General features: G+C 41.9%; 2 protein-coding genes across 6 annotated transcripts in view; one reads left to right on the top strand and one right to left on the bottom strand.

The window, feature by feature from the left end:
• Positions 1-1199: 1199 nt before the first annotated feature.
• On the top strand, positions 1200-7949 carry LOC124045824 (tripartite motif-containing protein 16-like). 2 transcript variants are annotated; one of them, XM_046365498.1, is made up of 8 exons: positions 1200-2012; positions 3370-3465; positions 3794-4027; positions 5975-6125; positions 6285-6344; positions 6426-6488; positions 6640-6693; positions 6809-7949. In XM_046365498.1, exons 1-8 carry the CDS (start codon positions 1398-1400, stop codon positions 7375-7377), a joined length of 1842 nt encoding a protein of 613 aa, XP_046221454.1. In that variant the 5' UTR covers positions 1200-1397; the 3' UTR covers positions 7378-7949. The 2 variants fall into 2 exon arrangements, with proteins under 2 accessions (XP_046221454.1, XP_046221455.1); XM_046365499.1 differs by having other exon boundaries at positions 6871-7013.
• The window catches only part of plekhm2 (pleckstrin homology domain containing, family M (with RUN domain) member 2), a 27821-nt gene continuing 16732 nt past the window's right edge, over positions 7940-19028 (bottom strand). For 2 of the 4 annotated variants that reach the window (XM_046365494.1, XM_046365496.1), the window contains 10 exons: positions 18567-18657; positions 16755-16819; positions 15899-15987; positions 15494-15626; positions 14979-15169; positions 14001-14066; positions 13524-13683; positions 12556-12735; positions 11555-11671; positions 7940-11395 (listed from right to left, as the gene is read on the bottom strand). In XM_046365494.1, the coding sequence (XP_046221450.1) occupies positions 11258-11395; positions 11555-11671; positions 12556-12735; positions 13524-13683; positions 14001-14066; positions 14979-15169; positions 15494-15626; positions 15899-15987; positions 16755-16819; positions 18567-18657 (1230 nt within the window). In that variant the 3' untranslated portion in view covers positions 7940-11257. Of the gene's footprint in view, positions 11396-11554; positions 11672-12555; positions 12736-13523; positions 13684-13856; positions 13922-14000; positions 14067-14978; positions 15170-15493; positions 15627-15898; positions 15988-16754; positions 16820-18566; positions 18658-19028 lie in introns of those variants that run through there. The other 2 variants (XM_046365495.1, XM_046365497.1) reach the window with 2 other exon arrangements.

Genomic DNA, 19028 nt, shown 5'->3' with positions numbered 1-19028 from the left:
TGTTACCAAGAATCTGGACCAACTCAGTGGGCCTGTGGTTAGTGTTCACCCTGAGATTGGAAGGTTGGGAGTTCGATCTCCGGACGAGTCACACCAAAGACTGCAAAAATGGGATCCAATGCATCTCTGCTTAGCACTCAGCATTAAGGAGATAGATTGGGGTTAATGAAGAGGAATAATGGATTTGGTATTCCAGCAAGAGATGGAGGAGTGGAGCAGGGAAAGGAAATTATAATACTATCTCAGTGGAGAGGGGGCTGGGAATGGGAGGGAAGAATGTGTGGATCTGCAGTAATCTCTGCCTTCTCTCCTTTCTCTCTGCATCATTCTCTCCTCCCTCCACAGGGACAGAGCTGAACAGAATGGTATACCAAAAAGAAGCAGAGTTTTTCTCCATCCCTTTCAGCAGAAGAAACATGGACATGCCCTTACACCAGTAAATAATGTAACACCTACTCAGTAAGATTTTAAAGGGTAGGGAGAGGACCAGCATTATCTTAGGGGTGGTGAATGCTGTAGGGCATATGAGAGGGGAGGGGAGTTTTCTGATCTTCCTGTCGGAGTGTATTGCCCCAGTCTTCATTAATACACACAATGTGTGTATTGGTTCTCCCACTGGCACATACTCATGAATAATTCATTATTACCAATAGAAGAAGCCCAGCCCTTTCAGCTTGGCCACACATCTCTCACAGCCAAGTCACTTATCGGTATTGCCAAATGTGCCAATACACCAGTACATAGATACGGTCTTACCATAAGGGACCAGGGTGGGGCTTTGTTCGTTGGATTGGGATAGATTTTTCATGCCCGAAAACTGCAGAGATGTTCTGATTCAGAAGAACACACATGCTTCTTGGTTTTTGTTTTCCATCTGCTGCTTTTCATCTCTACCCCTCCCCCATTACCGCAGTCACAACATAGGGAGAGAGAGAGAGAGGTGGAAGGGGGTGGGGGTAGTGTGAAATATTAACAATCGCCAGAGAGGGGTTATAAAGCTGAGCTTCTAGGAAGCTTCTAGATTTGAGAAGGGGATGGGAGGAGGAGAGAAGGGGAGACAGTGTCAATGTGACTCCTGCCGGGACTCCTGCTTTTACAAGAGGAGGAACAACAGATCCTTTGTGCTCATTAAAACACGACACCAAACCACTAGCCAAGAATGAGGAAACAAGCCAAAGCTTACACAGTACAACTGCATTCTAAAGGTGATGTGTGCATTCTCATGTGTCAGAAGGAGCTCCTTGTTTCCAGTAAGTTTAAAACTGGTTCATCACTCAGGAGTTCGGAATGTTACAAGCTGCCACACTTCTTGATAGGTAACATTAGTCACAAAACTTCATGCTGAACCACTGTTATAAAACAACAGTATTTTTTTGTTTTTTATACACTTGGACGAAATGGCCTCTAAGCTGTGGACAAAGGAGGAAATTAGCTGTCCAGTCTGTTTGAACACCCTAACGGAGCCTACAACTCTTCCATGTGGACACAACTTCTGCCTCGACTGTATCAGAAAATGCTGGGATGAGAGTGGTAGTATCAGCAGCAGAAGCAACGCGGTTTCCTGCTGTCCTTACTGTCGTGAGACATTCAGATTGCGCCCCACACTGACTAAGAACTCAATACTGGAAAAGATGGTGGAGAAGCTAAAGACTACTTTACTCGATACCTCTCCTGGGTATCCGTACGATGGGCCTGAAGACGTGGTGTGTGACGTGTGTACTCTTCTAGGGTCCAGGAGGAAGGCAAAGGCTGTGAGGGCCTGTCGGGAGTGTAAGCTGTCCTACTGCCAGTCTCACCTTAGAGCCCACCTGGATATCCTTCTGTTACAGAAGCACACTCTGGTGGGTGTGGTGGTCAAGGAGCTGCAACTGGAGAAGCTGTGTCCCCAGCATGACAAACCGCTGGACTTGTACTGCAGACTTGAGAGGAGGTGTATCTGTTCTCTGTGTGCAGTTGAGGAACACAAAAGCCACCAAACTGTCTCCGCTGAGACTGAACGGGCCAAGAAACAGGTGGGTTTTCATAACCAAAGGACATTTGAATTTTAATAATTCGATAAATATTGTAAGTGAGCTTCTAGACTTGAGAAAGGGATAGGGGAGGATAGGGGGAAGATAGGGAGAGGATAGGGAGAGGATAGGGAGAGGGGTAAACAGTGTCAGTGCCACTCATGCTGGGTCTCATGCTTTTACAAAAAAGGAGGAACGATAGATCCTTTGTGCGCATAAAAAAAACTACGAGGTCATCTTTTTTATGGTTACCATGACACCAACTACCAGCCAACAATGAAGAAACTAGCAAAAACGTACACAGTACAACTGCATTCTAAAAGTGGTGCATGCATTCTCGTGTCAGAAGGAGCTCATCCCTCATGAGTCCTGAATGTTACACTTCCTGATAGGTAACATTAGTCACAAAACCTAATGCTGAACCAGTGTTATAAAACAACATTATTTATAAAAAAAAATGTATACACTGTGACAAAATGGTCTCTAAGCCGTGGACAAGGGAGGACATCAGCTGTCCAGTCTGTTTGAACACTCTGACATCTTCCATGCCGACGCAACTTCTGCCTCGACTGTATCAGAAAATGCTTGGATGAGAGTGGTAGTATCAGCAGCAGCAAGAAAGATTCCTTCTGTCCACTGCAAATTATTACATTGTACACTTTCTGCTTATGGACATCTGTTCTACAATGTGCCAGCATTCTTTGTTTGAATAATTGATCTCTTTCAGGCAGAAAGTACAGCTGGCATACCCCTTCTTATCCACTGTATTGAAAAAGTGAGAAAGAGGGAAAGTCTATGGTGTTCCTTTCACCTCTATGGTGGCATCCATCTTAAGCCAGGCCCAGCTCCAGCTCCACTTGTTTAATAACAAGCAACGCCCAATTTTCACCTAATTCTCTCATTCTGAAAATTAACCATATACTGTAGAGGGAAAACATTTGTTCACAGTAGTTCGTTTGTTAGCTAACTATAACTAGTTAAAATTTCACACAGATTGCCAAGGTCCAGTAAGCAACAAACGTTAACGCTTTATAACTTGAGGAACGGCAAGGGGTCATAGCGAATTGTCAATTGTCAAGCAGCAGGTGGGTTTTCATTTGTATGTGGGTAATTAGATAAATATTGTCAGTGAGTAGCTCCATGAACAAGACCTCTAGATATGCACAAGTGGAACATTTAAAGTAAATTAAAGTATGATCTGTTGGAACGAGAGTGGTAGGTGTGGGACAGTATGCAATGTTTTGAATACAGTTCTAACTCAAACCTACTGTTCTTAGGTCAGTATGGCCTACCATATTGCATGTTGGAGTGAGAATTATTATGGCCTTCTTAACTGAAATGTATGGGTTTGTTCCTTAAGGCACTGTTGGCAGTGGAACAGATCAAATCCAACAGTAAACTCCAGATGAAAGAGGAGCTGCTGACACAACTGGGAGATGCTGCGGGATCTCTTAAAGTGAGTTACAAAAAAGTGGATAACATTACTGAGCCACCATTGAGTTTGCCACCCTTCGGCATGCTGTGCCAGTGGAGGCTCGTCCAGGCAGGAGGATGGTCCTCCTCATTAACGTACCCTATGTTCCAAAATAGAGCCTTGATGATGACATAAAATGATTGACTAAACAACTAGGATGCTGTCGACTAAACAGAATATGATATGTAGGTTCCCATTCTCATACTAACATACCACTTAGAATGCATGCCCGGACCATTGCTAAGTAGTACTATGGTAGAGTGAATATTGGAATAGAGCCCATGTTTGACTGTACTCCCACTCCCTGTAGGGATTTGCACAAGCTGCAGTGGAGGTCAGTGACATGATCTTCGTTGAGCTGATCCACTCCCTAGAAAAGAGGAGAGCAGAGGTGAGGGACTCCATCAAAGATAGGGAGAAGACTCTGGCTGCTCAGGCAGCAAGAGCAGAGACACGACTGAGACAGGACATAACAACACTGCAAAGGAGAAACAGCGATCTGGAGAAACTCGCCCAAACACAAGACAGCATACTCTTTCTCCAGGTAACTTCCCTTTGGGACACACACACATGCCATCCCCAAGGTGGTAGTGCCAACCGGGTCTCAATGCTGAGCCAAGTCTTTATAAGCTGACACGTGCACGCAATTAATGCTGCATTTAGATGGTATGAGGTAGACAGCAAACAGGATGACATTGTTTTCAATGAGAATATGACAGTAAATGCCGTTGAGGCTGGCGGTGAATGGTGTCAGCAGCCACGGTAGACGGGAGTTGCCGCCAGAGTTCAAATATTTCAACATCTGCCTTAGCGTTGTTTTCTGCTGGATGTTGATTTGCACTGTTTAACGGAAATCACCATAGCAACGCGTACCGTCTCGCTGGCTTGCTTTTGCCGCCACCCTCTCTTGTTTTCTTGTTTTCTTGTCCCCCTTGCTGACTGTATGATGGTTTTTGCATCAATCATCTAAACGCAGCCTCAGTCAGTTTTCCAGCTGGAAAAGCTGTGCGGCTGCTGGTTCTATGGGCATGCCTTTGTTTCTTTCTTTTTGTACATATTTATGTTTTGTCATGATCTGAATAATTAATAATCAGCTTGGTCAAGAAAGAGCTGGCCCTGGGCCTAAAGTAAAGTGGCAGTATCATGGGTGCATATACAGTCATGGATAAAAGTTTTGAGAATGACACAAATATTAATTTCCACAAGGTTTGCTGCTTCAGTGTCTTTAGATATTTTGTCAGATGTTACTATGGAATACTGAAGTATAATTACAAGCATTTCATAAGTGTCAAAGGCGTTTATTGACAATTACATGAAGTTGATGCAAAGAGTAAATATGTTTTCTTAGGCAAAATTGTGAGTGAGCCCACTCCCTTGGCTGAAAAGCAACCCCACACATGAATGGTCTCAGGATGCTTTACTGTTGGCATGACACAGGACTGATGGTAGCGCTTACCTTGTCTTCTCGGGACAAGCTTTTTTTCCGGATGCCCCAAAGAATCGGAAAGGGGATTAATCAGAGAAAATGACTTTACACCAGTCCTCAGCAGTCCAATCCCTGTACCTTTTGCAGAATAACAGTCTGTACCTGATGTTTTTCCTGGAGAGAAGTGGCTTCTTTGCTGCCCTTCTTGACACCAGGCCATCCTCCAAAAGTCTTCGCCTCCCTGTGTGTGCAGATGCACTCACATCTGCCTGCTGCCATTCCTGAGCAAGCTCTGTACTGATGGTGCCCCAATCCCGCAGCTGAATCAACGGTCCTGGCGTTTGCTGGACTTTCTTGGGCACCCTGAAGCCTTCTTCACAACAATTGAACCGCTCTCCTTGAAGTTCTTGATGATTCGATAAATGGTTGATTTAGGTGCAATCATACTGGCAGCAATATCCTTGGCTGTGAAGGCCCTTTTTGTTCAAAGCACCACCCTCCTTTTGAAGCTTCCAGTCTGTTATTCGAACTCAATCAGCATGACAGAGTGATCTCCAGCCTTGTTCTCGTCAACACTCACACCTGTGTTAACGGGAGACTCACTGACATGATGTCAGCTGGTCCTTTTGTGGCAGGGCTGAAATTCAGTGGAAATGTTTTTTGGGGATTCAGTTCATTTGCATGGCAAAGAGGGACTTTGCAATTAATTGTAATTCATCTGATCACTCTTCATAACATTCTGGAGTGTTTGCAAATTGCCATCATACAAACTGAGGCAACAGACTTTGTGAAAATGTATATTTGTGTCATTCTCAAAACTTTTGGCCACGACTGTACATTCAATACCTCGTCACGCACGTTTACTTCTCACATTTATGCACACATCAAATCAGGTTACAGACAGTTAACTAAGACCCTAGACTTAGTGAGTGCAACGATATTAGCAGGCCAGATATTGGTTTCGTAACAGTACATAATAAGTAAGGTATAAGACCAAAAACTGAAATTATACCAAAAGAAGAAAAAAAACAAACTTATTGATTAATGCTTCTCTGGTCTCTGTAGAGGTGGCAACCCATCAGCCTGCTGCCGGATCGTGAACCTAGTGTTATCAGTGAAAGACATTCATTTGGAGCTGTGATGTCAATTATCACTGAATTCAAGGAGCTGCTTAAGGACATGAATGTTGACTTCTTAGAAAAGATTAAACAAGCAGGTTAGTAAGGTAACTTAAACGATTTACTTGTGAAATTGGTGGCAGCGGTGAGATTTTCTTCAGTCTGTGAATGGAGGATTTTTCTGTTTAAATGGAAAGATAATACAAGAATACAAACTTACAATAACCTATTTGGGCATTTCTTGATCCTCTTTGCAGTTGCAAATGTGGACATTTTGGAATCTCCAGTACCCATGACCAAACCTCAGAGCAGGCAAGGTAAGACATTTGCCTCTCGTCCTTTTTCCTGCACACCAAAGAATGAAAATGAAATCATGGATTTTCCACTTTTTCTTCAAGTGAGAAGAGCCCATTCTGAATGCCAGTCAATGCCACCGGTGCCATTGCAAAAAGCACGGAGCAGTAAGTGTATCCTTATTTTCGTTGCAGAATATTATTTATTGAATGTGGACCCTAAGGTAGTGTCTCTACAACTAGTCTGCTAAATGACTTAAATGTAAATGTAGTCGAATGCCCAATCTGTTAACTAAAATACTAACACTCGTCTCTCCAGTAAGCAGAGATTTCACATTTGGAATTCCTAAGACCAGACCCGACTTCTTACACTGTGAGTCATTGTAACAGAGTTATGGCTTTGCATGTACAGTAAGGCTAGTTTTAACAAGAAGGAATGTGAAAGAGAATAACCCGAACAGTGAAGACTGTCGTCTCTTTTTGTTCAGATGCTTTTCAACTCACTCTAGACACTGATACAGCACACCGCAACTTGTGCTTCTCTGACCAGAACCGCAAGGTGACTCTGGTCAAGTCCAGAGGTCAATCCAGAACCAGGTCACGTCTCCTGAAGACCTTTGACTTCTGGGAACAAGTGCTGTGCTGGGAGGGCTTGACCGGTTCCCGTTACTACTGGGAGGCAGATTGGAGAGGCAAAGGAGTGTTCATTGGAGTGACCTATGAGAGCATTCAGAGGGGAGGCAGGGGACTAGAGTGTGGCCTGGGGTACAATGTAAAGTCATGGAGCTTACAGTGCTCTGACACCAGTTACTCAGCATGGCACGATAACATTGAAACCAAGATCACTGCCAAGGTCTCTTCCCCTAGAATAGGGGTTTATTTAGATCACAAAGCAGGAACTCTGTCTTTTTACAGCATATCTGACTCCTCCATGATTCTGCTCCATAGTTTTTTGTCAGAGGACTTCTCAGAGCCACTGTATCCTGGTTTTGGTGTTGGGGTACAATCCTCGTTGATACTTTGCCAATTGGGGAGACAACGACAATTGAGGACATAGACATGCCAATCACTCTTTGCAACTGACTTGTAAGATTGTTTCACATATTATTAGGCTATTTTGCATTCAGAACTACAATGATCCCAATCTGTAATGTATCAAAGTTTTGTATCAAGCTGCTCAGTGCCATATTTGTTATCCTTAGCTATCCAATCTTTTCTGATCTACAAGTTCCAAGGGGTTATGGGGGCTTCTGGACATGGTATCCCTCATGGTGTTGATCACAAGAATGCTTTAGTAGTAACCACAGTTAATAACTGTTACATTCCAGTACATAGATACATGGGATTTAGATAGCGCTTCCAAAGACCAAAAGGTGCCTTATATTAATTTCAAAGAAACTAAAATCCAAACAAAAACACAGCTAAATTAAACCGAAGCAAAACAGGAAACCCAAAACAGGAAACCAAAAAAAAGGCTGCTGGGAGAATAGTCTAGTCCTTTACTCTCCATAGTCATAGTTAGAAGCCAGGCATCCACAGACGGCAGGGACTTTGTTCAATAACTTAGCTTAGAACACCCGTGTTAAGGTCATTAAAACAAAGACTAGTTGTTGAAAAGCTATGGTTTGAATTTCTTTATTCATGTTGTTCTATTCACAAGGTTTTTTGTACATTCATTATTAGCAATATAAAAACACTAAATACATGCAGGTTTTAGTGTGATGATCACAGGTTATCATACAATAGAGCAATCCCATTAGTTTCATACATTTCAAATAAAAAAAGACAGCTAAACACAATACAAAGAATATATATATATAGATATAAAAACAAACGTAAAAACAATTTTATTTTCACAAGTAGTCAATCAAAAGAAGTAATCCACCATTGGCCAGCAATGTCCAACATTTAAATTACTGTTCATAAAGACAAACTTCACTTAACTCTGGATATGAAGCCAAGATGCTTCATATTTCCTTTCCTCAATCAAATATTGACAAAACTTTCAAATACTTAAGTATCGCAATTGTACATTTCTCTAGAACATAATTTAACATTCTTACTTCCAGTGAGCTCTCTAACACCACTGCTTAGAAAACTAAGGGATAAGTACCAATAAAAGAAAGAGGATATAAAATAGCGGAAGTCAATTGAAACTAAAATGTAGGACATGGTTTCTCTGGCTTGAGGTGTTGGGTCTTTTCTGCATGGGATCTAGGGTACTACATTTAAATTATTTGTAACATTTCTAACCTGAGAAGCTAGATTCTGGGATGTCGGCTTCCCACGCCTACAGAAACAGTAGAATAGAATACTATAATGCAATTGGAGGACAGGGAACACACACATTGTGTGATTTTTAATCATGTTCGATTAGAAGCCAGCAGCAGTATAAGGCCACATTCAAGAGTAGTACTTTATTTGGTCAAAACTGGGCCTGAGGCCATTATCACCAATCAAATGAAGGTAATGAAAAAGGACACGATTATTAGGAGCAACAGGCAATTAAACTGAAAGCCTCCAGAAACCTTCTCCTGATGATTGAAGTAAATTCCACAGTAACAGAGTGATCCTGAGACTCAAGATTTTTCACTTTAAAAAAATCTATGGTGAACAAAAAACTGATTGCAAAATTAAACAAACCACAACGACGACTTTTAAAAATGTTAATTGAAAATTTGACAAACACATTTACTGTTCAAGTAGATGTGTTTTTGTCAAATGTTCTGTGGAAATAGTTCAAAGTAGTCCTTGTGCAGAGTTGTATGGTTTGTTTAACTTGGCAATCACCATTTTTTTTGTTTGGCATACATTTTAAAGTCTTAGCATCACTCTGCCCTTGAGCAATTTCAGGATAGCCATGGCATTGGATAAATTCCCCTCTTGTCAACAGCAACACAAAAATCTTACTTTCACATAACATGTCCACATAAATAATTAGCTACATTGTCAAACAAATGAATGTGAGGATTTGCATTTAATTATGTGGGGGATACATTGTAAGGGGTAAATTGGATTAATGCGATGACAAATCATATGAATAAAGTAGTGTCATCTCTAGTCAAACTGCTTTTTATTTATTTACTCATGCATATGGACTGGTTGTACTATAACTACTGGACTAAAAGCAATGGTCTGTCAATGCTCAACAGAGTCTCCAGAGCAATAAAATGACAGGTTGTGCAATAAAGTAGGAATGCTCTGATGCCTCCACCTGTTGTAGAACATTGACATATCCCACATCTTGACCAGGCCACTTGCAACACATACAATGCAATGACATACACTCCCCTCAAAGGATAGAGGTGTGTGCCAAATGACTAGAACAAACCACGCAAAATAAAAGCAAATATATCCCCTTTATAAATTGCATACAATTAGACTCACATAACAAGTCGTGTTACAAATAAACAACTATTTGCTCCCATTTGTGCTTATATTTAAAAGCAGCACTGAACATGAACTTCGCACAGAACCCCAATGAACTTATCAATACCCTCAAATAAAATCACCACGGCTGAAACCCAAAAGCAATGTGCAATCTCACATTCAACAGCAAGTTACTCTCTCCTCTCATCCTTCTTGTTAAAAGTGTATCCATGCTAGGTTGAGACCATTCTCCGCTCTGATACTTTAATATTAACTTTGACCATCCAACCCGACATAACTAAAAGGTGGAAAACCCAATGGTAAACCAAGATGGCCGACCAAGGCAAGAGATGAGTGCTGTAACTAATAGTGTATGCCACTTCAAGTGACTGAAGAATAACTATCACAACCTTTGCATGGGAGAGAAGGGTTTTGTTTGAGGTATTTGACAACAGACAAACCTATACAAGACTAAATCAATGTAGGTCTGGATTCATGGAGAGATGGGCAATGTACATTTGCATAAGGATTGATAAAAATACAATACTATAATTCAATACTATACCGCGTTTCGTTTTACATACGCACTAGACATGTAGTGTGTTGGTTAAGGTTCAAAAGAACCTCATATGTGAGTGAACGTCTTATTCTATAACGAGTGCACTTCCTCCCCTGACGGCAGACTCAACGAGAAGAGGAAAGTCAAGCAGAACGTACATACATACATACATATAGGGCTGGCATAACTAAATCAAATCAAATCAATTACCGTGTAATTGTGTAACTGACGATTATGGATGAAGACAATCATGAAAATAAAATAACAGTAAAAAATATGTTTTTTTGTTTTTACATTGAATGAGCTGACTGAAGACAGGACCACAGGCATTGTGCAGTTGAGTCCCTTTCAGAGGTAACATGGACTCTTTACAACATGATGAAACTTTGTTGCTCCTTGCTGAAACAAGCAAGATGTTTTAGCAACAGTCTTCAGTTGCCTAGGCAATGACCCCCTCTCTGCAGCAGCAGCACGTGCAGTAAGGAGCGAAGGAGAGGAGAAAATGAGTGTTTAAAAAAAAATTATACATATATATTATATAAAAAACATTTTGCTACTCAAACGATTAAAACAGTGACCAGTCATTTGCCTGACCAATAACCGTCATCCAAAATGCCATGAATGTCACAGCCCTACATACATATTTGTGAAGGCCAGGAGTGTGAACGGAGATTCAAACTGCTGTCTGTCTCGCAACATCCCATAAAGACACATCCTCATATGCTTAACTTACCGTATACTCTTCATAATGTAGACACAACGGAGGGTGCGTTTCCCTCTATCTATATGGCTGTTGTCATAATTATATGTAACAGGTTTGGTGTGAATTCCATTCAAACTCAGTCACCCAGTTGAAATTAAATTTGAAAAATCCACATAGAAAATAATGGTACATTTTCTATTCACTTGCAGAATTGATAACATTTGAATGCAATTGACTATGACCCTGATGTGTAGAGTAGGAGTGTTAGTGAAAGCCTTTTGTCCTATCTGTCCATCCACCAGTCTGTCAGCACCAGGGCTCTCTCTGGGCACGTCCCCGGGCAAGGCTGTCACTTCTCTGCCAGGCACTCCTCATCAGAGCCAAGGCCTCGCCACAATGCTTCTGCACCGACGGCTCTGACACCCTCCTACGAGGCAGACACACCTGGATCACAAGAAAAGAGGGTTGAAAAGAAAGTGCGAGAGACAAAGAGAGGAAGAGAGGGACAGAGACACAGGGAAATCATGTTATTGAGCTGATCCTTTTTTACTGTGATCCTTGCCTGTCTCAAACCCCTTCCTCTTCGATCCTTCTCTCCCTTACCTGGAAAATGTCTCTCCAGGCACTCTCTAGCGCCTCCAGCAGGCGGTCTCTCTCCTCACATCCGCTGAAGTACAACACCCAGGGAGGCAGGAACTGAGACCTATCCACTGCAAACTCCTATATACAGAGATAATAATAATAACAATAATAATTATGGCAAGAGCAATACAGACAAAGGCAAGGCTACCAAATACTAATTGAGTGTATGTAAACTACTGACCCACTGGGAATGTGATGAAAGAAATGAAAGCTGAAATAAATCTTTGACATTTCATTCTTAAAATAAAGTGGTGATCCTAACTGAGCTAAGACAGGGAATTTTTACTAGGATTAAATGTCAGGAATTGTGAAAAACAGTTTAAATGTATTTGGCTAAGGTGTATGTATGTATTCTCGGCCCTCACTAGCATGAAAACTAAATACAGGCACAGACTGTGTGCGGAAAATTAAATAAGACTCAACCCAACATTGCAAAGTTAAGAGCATCCTTTCAAGCACACCCTTCTCATTAACCTGTGGTGAGTTATTCACATTTTTTGATTAACAAATAAGGTTTTATATGGAAGATGGTTAAATAAAGAGCAAAATGATTGATTATTATTATATTATTATTTGTGCCCTTGTCCTATAAGAGCTCTTGTGACTTCACACGAGCCGCCGGATTGTGACAAAAACTCACAGTGTGTGTGTGTGTGTGTGTGTGTGTGTGTGTGTGTGTGTGTGTGTGTGTGGCAGGCTTACAATGATGGCAAAAAAAAAAAAATTGAAAGTGTGCTGACCCTGGTGCTAGAGGGGGTAGACAGCTGGAGGTTGAACGTTTGAAGGGGTACGGGACTACAAACAAAGTTTGGGAACCACTGTTCTACAAGATTCTTCATATAATTAAAATGCTTTTATAGTGGTGGCATGTTCAATAGAACAAATTCAATTTTAATTGAGACAAAGAGAAAAGACTAGAGGGCACAGGCAAGTGAGGACAAGGCAGGCGTGAGGTGACTCACAACAACACAGTATTCTTTGTCGTCCTCCAGACTGACAGCAGTGACATCAGAGAGATCAGCTCCGCCCAGCGAGCGGAAGAAGCTAGTCTGGCAGTCCTGGTGGCATGTCAACAGCTTCCTGTCTGTCACCACCAGGCAACAAGGAATACACGGTGTGGGGGCCACGCCCTGGGGGATCACCTGAAGACAGAAGGGAGGTTTAAAGAATAAAAACAGCTATGGTGGGGGGTGATATAGGGAAACCAGCCTAATTTACTGATAAAATAGATATACATAACCTATCTACTTCAGAGCTACTGTTAAAACCAAAATCTGGATTAGGTGGTGGGCATGGCAGGGTTGTGGCCAATGATGCAGTTTTAGATGCCCTCCTGTTGGCTGCAAAATGTAGCTTTTAAAGTTAATTTCCTCCAATTCTACACATTTTGCCATGGCTTATGTTATCCCGAGTGACTCAAACATACAATCAATGTGGGCCCATGCCATGACAAAAATATTGTTCGTTCTCGAAGATCTTTTTGAAAAAGTATATTAGTTCCATTATGATTTCGCCATACTTTATATCGTTTTAATCGGTTAAGTTTACACTGAAAACCTTTTTCTATCACAGAAATGTTTATATAAAAAAGATTGGACATAGACGGTACAAAAATAACAACAATTCTATGTAGAAAAACCATGAACTAAATGAAAACAAACATATTTCTGATTTAAAAATCAGAGAAAGATCCCTTGTCTGCAGTGAATCTTTGATTGAACCTGGAGGAACTGAACTCAATGTTGGGAGATAGGGAATGACATGGTGTGGGACAGTTCATGCAAAAATATGTTTTTAATCGAGTAGGGTTTTCTTCCCCTCATGGCTATAGCATGGCAAAATCTGCATGGTCAGCCATGCTCACTCTCATTATTCTCACGGTGCAGTGTGCATGCGTGTCATAGTGCAGCGTGTGTGTGTATGCCCTCACCCCTTTGGAGACAGACTGGCAGAGCACCAGCATCCAGTCGGCCATGTCTCCCTCATTGTCGGCGCTCAGCTCCAGAGGAGGCCGCTCTGTCAGGATCACCTGGAAGGCATGAGGCTGCTCTGTGCTGTTGGAGCGCCGGCAACCTCCGCAGTACCCACCCCTGAAAGAGCGAGGAAGGGTGGGAGAGAGCACACAGAAGATGGTCAAACAAGGAAAAGTCAATAGCCTACTATTTACAAAAATATATATTTTCATAGCAAAAGATATCCAACTATTGGTATTTCATCAAATTATGACTTTGGAAAATTCAGCAAAATAAGTGCAATCACCTACGTTTGAACCCAGTGCAATTGTCCAAACAACTTGATCCATAAAAGCGCTAGGAACAGATCCATTCCCTTGTGGAAACAATCCCATCATAAACAGACACAACACACATGTTGGAAGATGAGCAGTAACACAGCGTGCATGCCTTACCCCATAGTGATGGACATTAGTGGTGTCGCATCAGTCTTCTCTGTATACTGGTAGAGAACCCCTTTGCTGAACAAGGACAAGAGGAACACATACTGAAATATATTTAAGCAATAAGGCTCAAGGGGGTGTGGTAAATGGACAATATACTACAGCTAAGCTGTTAGCCCCCCAAACCCATGAGGTGCCTTATTACCATTTTGAAAAGGTTACCAATGTAATTAGAACAGTAAATAAGTAGTTTTAATTCATACCCGTGGTATATGGCCTCATATACCATGGCTTTCAGCCAATCAGCATCCAGGGCTTGAACAACCCAGTTTATAATCTTGCTTTGAGCACAATGAAATGTGCAAATGTATAATTATATTATTACATTGAATATTGCAGTTACATTAAAATAAGAACAGGAATGTGTTACTGTAGCTGTGCTTCAACCTGTTCAAGTAAAGTTACACATAACATTCTATAACAAACGTAATAGAAGGCAGATATATCAGTAACACTTCCTGGAAAACGCATCCAGGTACAATGCTTTATTACTTGTTATAAGCAAGCACGAGACTGTATGATGTCTTATTATATGGGTTTATTAAAGGTGCAATATGTAGCTTTATGGGCAACCCAATCAAATTCACACAGAAATGTGAGTTATAGATCCGTCATTCTCATTGAAAGTCTTATAAGCGATAGATCTGTTTTATGGGTGCTATGTTTATGCTTACAGTCCTTAACTTTTGTTTTTGCATCTTTTTTTACTTTCGATTTTGTACACTAGCTTCAAACAGCTAAAAGATACAATATTTTTGGTTATTGAAAATATATTACACAGAGGTTTAGACGTTACAATGATTCTCTACACTGCTTGTTTCATCACATAAACAGAAATTAGGCAATCAGTTTAGAACTTTAGCAACCAGGCAATGGCAGAGTGATTTCAGCATATTGTTCCTCTAAAAGCCTATGACTGCCAATACATACCTCAGTACGAGGTAACAGCTCTTCCACAGCTCCTTGCCCAGGTAGGTGGTGCATGCTCTGTAGAGTAGGGGGCCCTCTTTAGTGCTGGACGAGTCACCAGCGCCCACCAGGGCTGTCTGGGTGGCCAGAGTCACATCCATGGGGTCCTCCCAGTGAATCAAAGAATACAGGCGAATGATCACTTGAGATACCTACACAGACACAACGCATCATTACACAAGTGTATCCCTTGTCTATTACACATTGTTGTACATGTGTTGAGCATACTGATTGAGTTGGTGATGTCTGTGACTAGTCATAGCTATGCCTATAACCACTCCATCAGATCCATGATTGATGAGAGTTAAGTGTGTATTGTAATGTGATTCCAATCAAAATAAGACTTCATTTCATGAGAGCATAAAATCAGTATACAGGCATTCTTTCAAAATGAAATGTCTTTATTTGTATATTTTAGAAATGAAGGATGTGTGCAGGCCCAGCTAAGTGAGACAGCAAAAATTGGTGGTCCTCACCTCACAGTGCGACTCCTGGGAGACAAACTTGGTGAGGGCCAGTTTCTCCATGGTGGCGTCGGTCAGCACAGAGGGGTAGGGGGGCTCCCTGCACCCCTTTATCATGGCCGACGTCAGGGCTGCCAAAAAACAGCTGGGGAAGAGAGAGAAAGAAAGAAAAAACAGGATGGTGGGTTAGAAGAGAAGGGGAGGGATAAAGAGTAACTTATTCTGCTTCTCTTCTCCTTCATTCATACTGATATGGAAACATATGTGAGAGCATGCCAACTAGGAAGTTGCTTTCCACAGTCCAGTCCTTTAGAATTAGCACAGATGGAGGAAAGGAAATGGGGAGAGGAAGCCATTTTAGACTGTGGAGATGCCGCCAGGGAGAAGGAGGGAGAGCAGATTAGAGGAGGCACTCACACAGTAAGCGATGAGTCGGCCGTGTCCAGGAGGAACTGCCGTCTTCTGTTGGTGCACACCAGCAGGAATGTCTGCTGGTCCAAGCCCACCTGAGAGACGGACAGGGACAATAACACAGCACAACTTAGTGGACTGGACATTGACAGTAATTTCCTTCTTGTCGTTTTCCCTTCTTCTGTCCATCAGCTTTTTAGGTGGAGTTCTTGTTGCAGCAATGTGCAATATAAAAGCAATCTTTTCATTTTTTATACCCATAGACTTCCGGTCACTTCCCCAGAGTCAGTTCATCGGACTCTGGGGAAGTAAATAAAAGGCCCTCATAGCCAAAATCCCAAAGTATCCCTTCAAGGCATCTTTCATGCACTTCCCTCATACAGTCCAAAGTACTTCATAAAATGATATGGTGGCATCAACACTATTTGGAAAATGAAACTCATTACAAGACTCTAGTCCATAAACTAAGCATTGGGATTTTACTTTTGGTAAATTGCTACCGCTGCACATATGTCTATGAAAGATCTACTACAACTTGCATTTGAACATTTGAATGACAGACAGTTGAATGACAGAAAGTCACAGTCAACGGTTTTCAAATTGGTTGCAAGATTGTCGGCCATCTTGGAATTCCCATAAACAATGACTGGAACAACTTGAATCTAGCAAATTCATCATGAACCATCTGAAATCATGAACATTGTGACACTGTGACCCTGAAGCTAAACATTGACCAAGACAACCCTAAAGCTAAAACTTGAAGAAAAAGTATTGTGTCCTTGCAGCCATTCGACATACCAAGAAACAATTCACAGACAATCCTGACACTAGACAACATATCCCAGCAGTATAGACAACTTACAGAGACAAAGTCCAACTCATTGTAAGAGATGGCATCCTCTACTGTATAGGGCTTTTCCGCTGCACCTGAAAGAGCAAGAGAGAGAGTGTTTAAGTGTGGGATGAACAGACAGACAGAGAGACAGACAGACAGCTACAGTGCATTCAGAAAGTATTCAGACCCCTTGACTTTTCCCACATCTTGTTACGTTACAGCCTAATTCTAAAATTGATTACAATACCCCATAATGACAAAGCAAAAACTACTGAAATATCACATTTACACAAGTCAGAGCAAAATATTTATATTTAATGGCTGCCTTTTGACATTGCTTGTCACGCTCTGTCCTATCTATCTACAGTGCATTTGGAAAGTACTCAGTACTTTGTTGCAATTACAGCCTTGAGTGTTCTTGGGTATGACGCTACAAGCTTGGCACACCTGTATTTGGGAAGTTTCTCCCATTCTTCTCTGCAGATCCTCTCAAGCTGTGTCAGGTTTGATGGGGAGCGTTGCTGCACAGCTATCTTCAGGTTTCTCCAGAGATGTTAGATCAGGTTCAAGTGTGGGCTCAGGCTGGGCCACTCAAGGACAATAAGAGACTTGTCCCGAAGCCACTCCTGCGTTGTCTTGGATGTGTGCTTAGGTTCGTTGTCTTGTTGGAAGGAACCTTTGCCCCAGCCTGAGGTCCTGAGCGCTCTGGAACAGGTTTTCATTAAGGATCTCCCTGTATTTGCTTTGTTCATCTTTCCCTCGACCCTGACTAGTCTCCCAGCCCATGCCGCTGAAAAACATCCCCACAACATGATGCTGCCACCACAATGCTTCATCCTAGGGATGATGCCAGGTTTCCTCCAGACGTGACGCTTGGCATTCAGGCCAAAGAGTTTAATCTTGGTTTCATCAGACCAGAGAATCTTGTTTCTCATGGTCTGAGGGTCTTTTAAGTGCCTTTTGGCAAACTCCAAGTGGGCTGTCATGTGTCTTTTACTGAGGAGTGGCATCCATCTGGCCACTCTACCATAAAGGCCTGACTGGTGGAGTGTTGCAGATGGTTGCCCTTCTGGAAGATTCTCCTATCTCCACAGAGGAACTCTGGAGCTCTGTCAGAGTGACCATTGGGTTCTTGGTCACCTCCCTGAACAAGGTCTTTCTCCCCGATTGGTCAGTATGGCTGGGCCGCCAGTTCGAGTCAGTGTCTTGGTGTTTCCAAACATCTTCAATTTAAGAATGATGGTCACTGTGTTTTTGGGGACCTTCAATCGTGCAGAAATGTTTTGGTACCCTTCCCCAGATCTGTCCCTCAACAGAATCATGTCTTGAAGCTCTACGGACAATTCCTTTGACCTCATGGCTTGGTTTTTACTCTGACATCAAAAGTAGGAACTTAAATAGACAGGTGTGCCTTCCCAAATCATGTCCAATCAATTAAATTTACCACAGGTGGACTCCAATCAAGTTGTAGAAACATCAAGGATGATCAATGGAAACAGGATGCACCTGAGCTCAATTTTGAGTCTCATAGCAAAGGGTCTGCAAATTTTCTAAAAAACTTTTTTCCCTAAGTCATTATGGGGTATTGTGTAGATTGATGAGATTTTTATTTATTTAATCCATTTAAGAATAAGGCTGTAATGTCACAAAATGTGTCAAGTGGTCTGAATACTTTCCATATGCACTGTAGATATATAGGATAGAGCATGACAAGCAAATTCAAAGGCAGCCATTAAATATAAATGTAATGACCATCACACAAAGACAGAGAGAGCGAGAGATAGATAGAAACAGTAAGAAAGAGAGTATCTGAGAGCGTGATTAGCAGTAAACCCTCACCTTTCCTCAGCAGGTAGATGTAACAGTCAGTCAGCAGCAGGTAGAGAGGCTGCAAGTCCCCCTCCATGTGACCCGTGCTCATCCTCACCATCTGGGAACAGACAGAACTAAACACTCAGGACTGCACCACTCCCGAGTGGCACAGCAGTCTAAGGCACTGCATCTCAGTGCTAGAGGCGTCACTGAAGACCCTGGTTCGATTCCAGGCTGTATCACAACCGGCCATGATTTGGAGTCCCATAGGGTGGCGCACAACTGGCCCAGCGTCATCCGGGTTAGGGTTTGGCCGTCATTGTAAATAAGAATTTGTTCTTAACCGACTTGCCTAGTTAAAAAAAAGGTTCATATAAACTCAAAATATACACTGCAAAGCATACTAATAGTACTTGTTTATTCACCAATACATTTGAATAATTTTTCCCCAGTTATGTATTCAGAATGGACATGGTTGTGGCAGCATCC

This window comes from Oncorhynchus gorbuscha, linkage group LG10 (assembly GCF_021184085.1).
Source record: "Oncorhynchus gorbuscha isolate QuinsamMale2020 ecotype Even-year linkage group LG10, OgorEven_v1.0, whole genome shotgun sequence".
NCBI classification, from domain to species: Eukaryota; Metazoa; Chordata; class Actinopteri; order Salmoniformes; family Salmonidae; genus Oncorhynchus; species Oncorhynchus gorbuscha.
This window is presented reverse-complemented; position numbering and strand designations above follow the sequence as displayed.

Bases quoted from the DNA above. Each gene is read 5' to 3' on its own strand.
- LOC124045824 (XM_046365498.1), top strand. From the start codon at position 1,398: ATGGCCTCTAAGCTGTGGACAAAGGAGGAAATTAGCTGTCCAGTCTGT. The intron at 3,466-3,793 runs GTGAGTTACAAA...CACTCCCTGTAG, and splicing joins ATGCTGCGGGATCTCTTAAA to GGATTTGCACAAGCTGCAGT. The intron at 6,489-6,639 runs GTAAGTGTATCC...TCGTCTCTCCAG, and splicing joins ATTGCAAAAAGCACGGAGCA to TAAGCAGAGATTTCACATTT.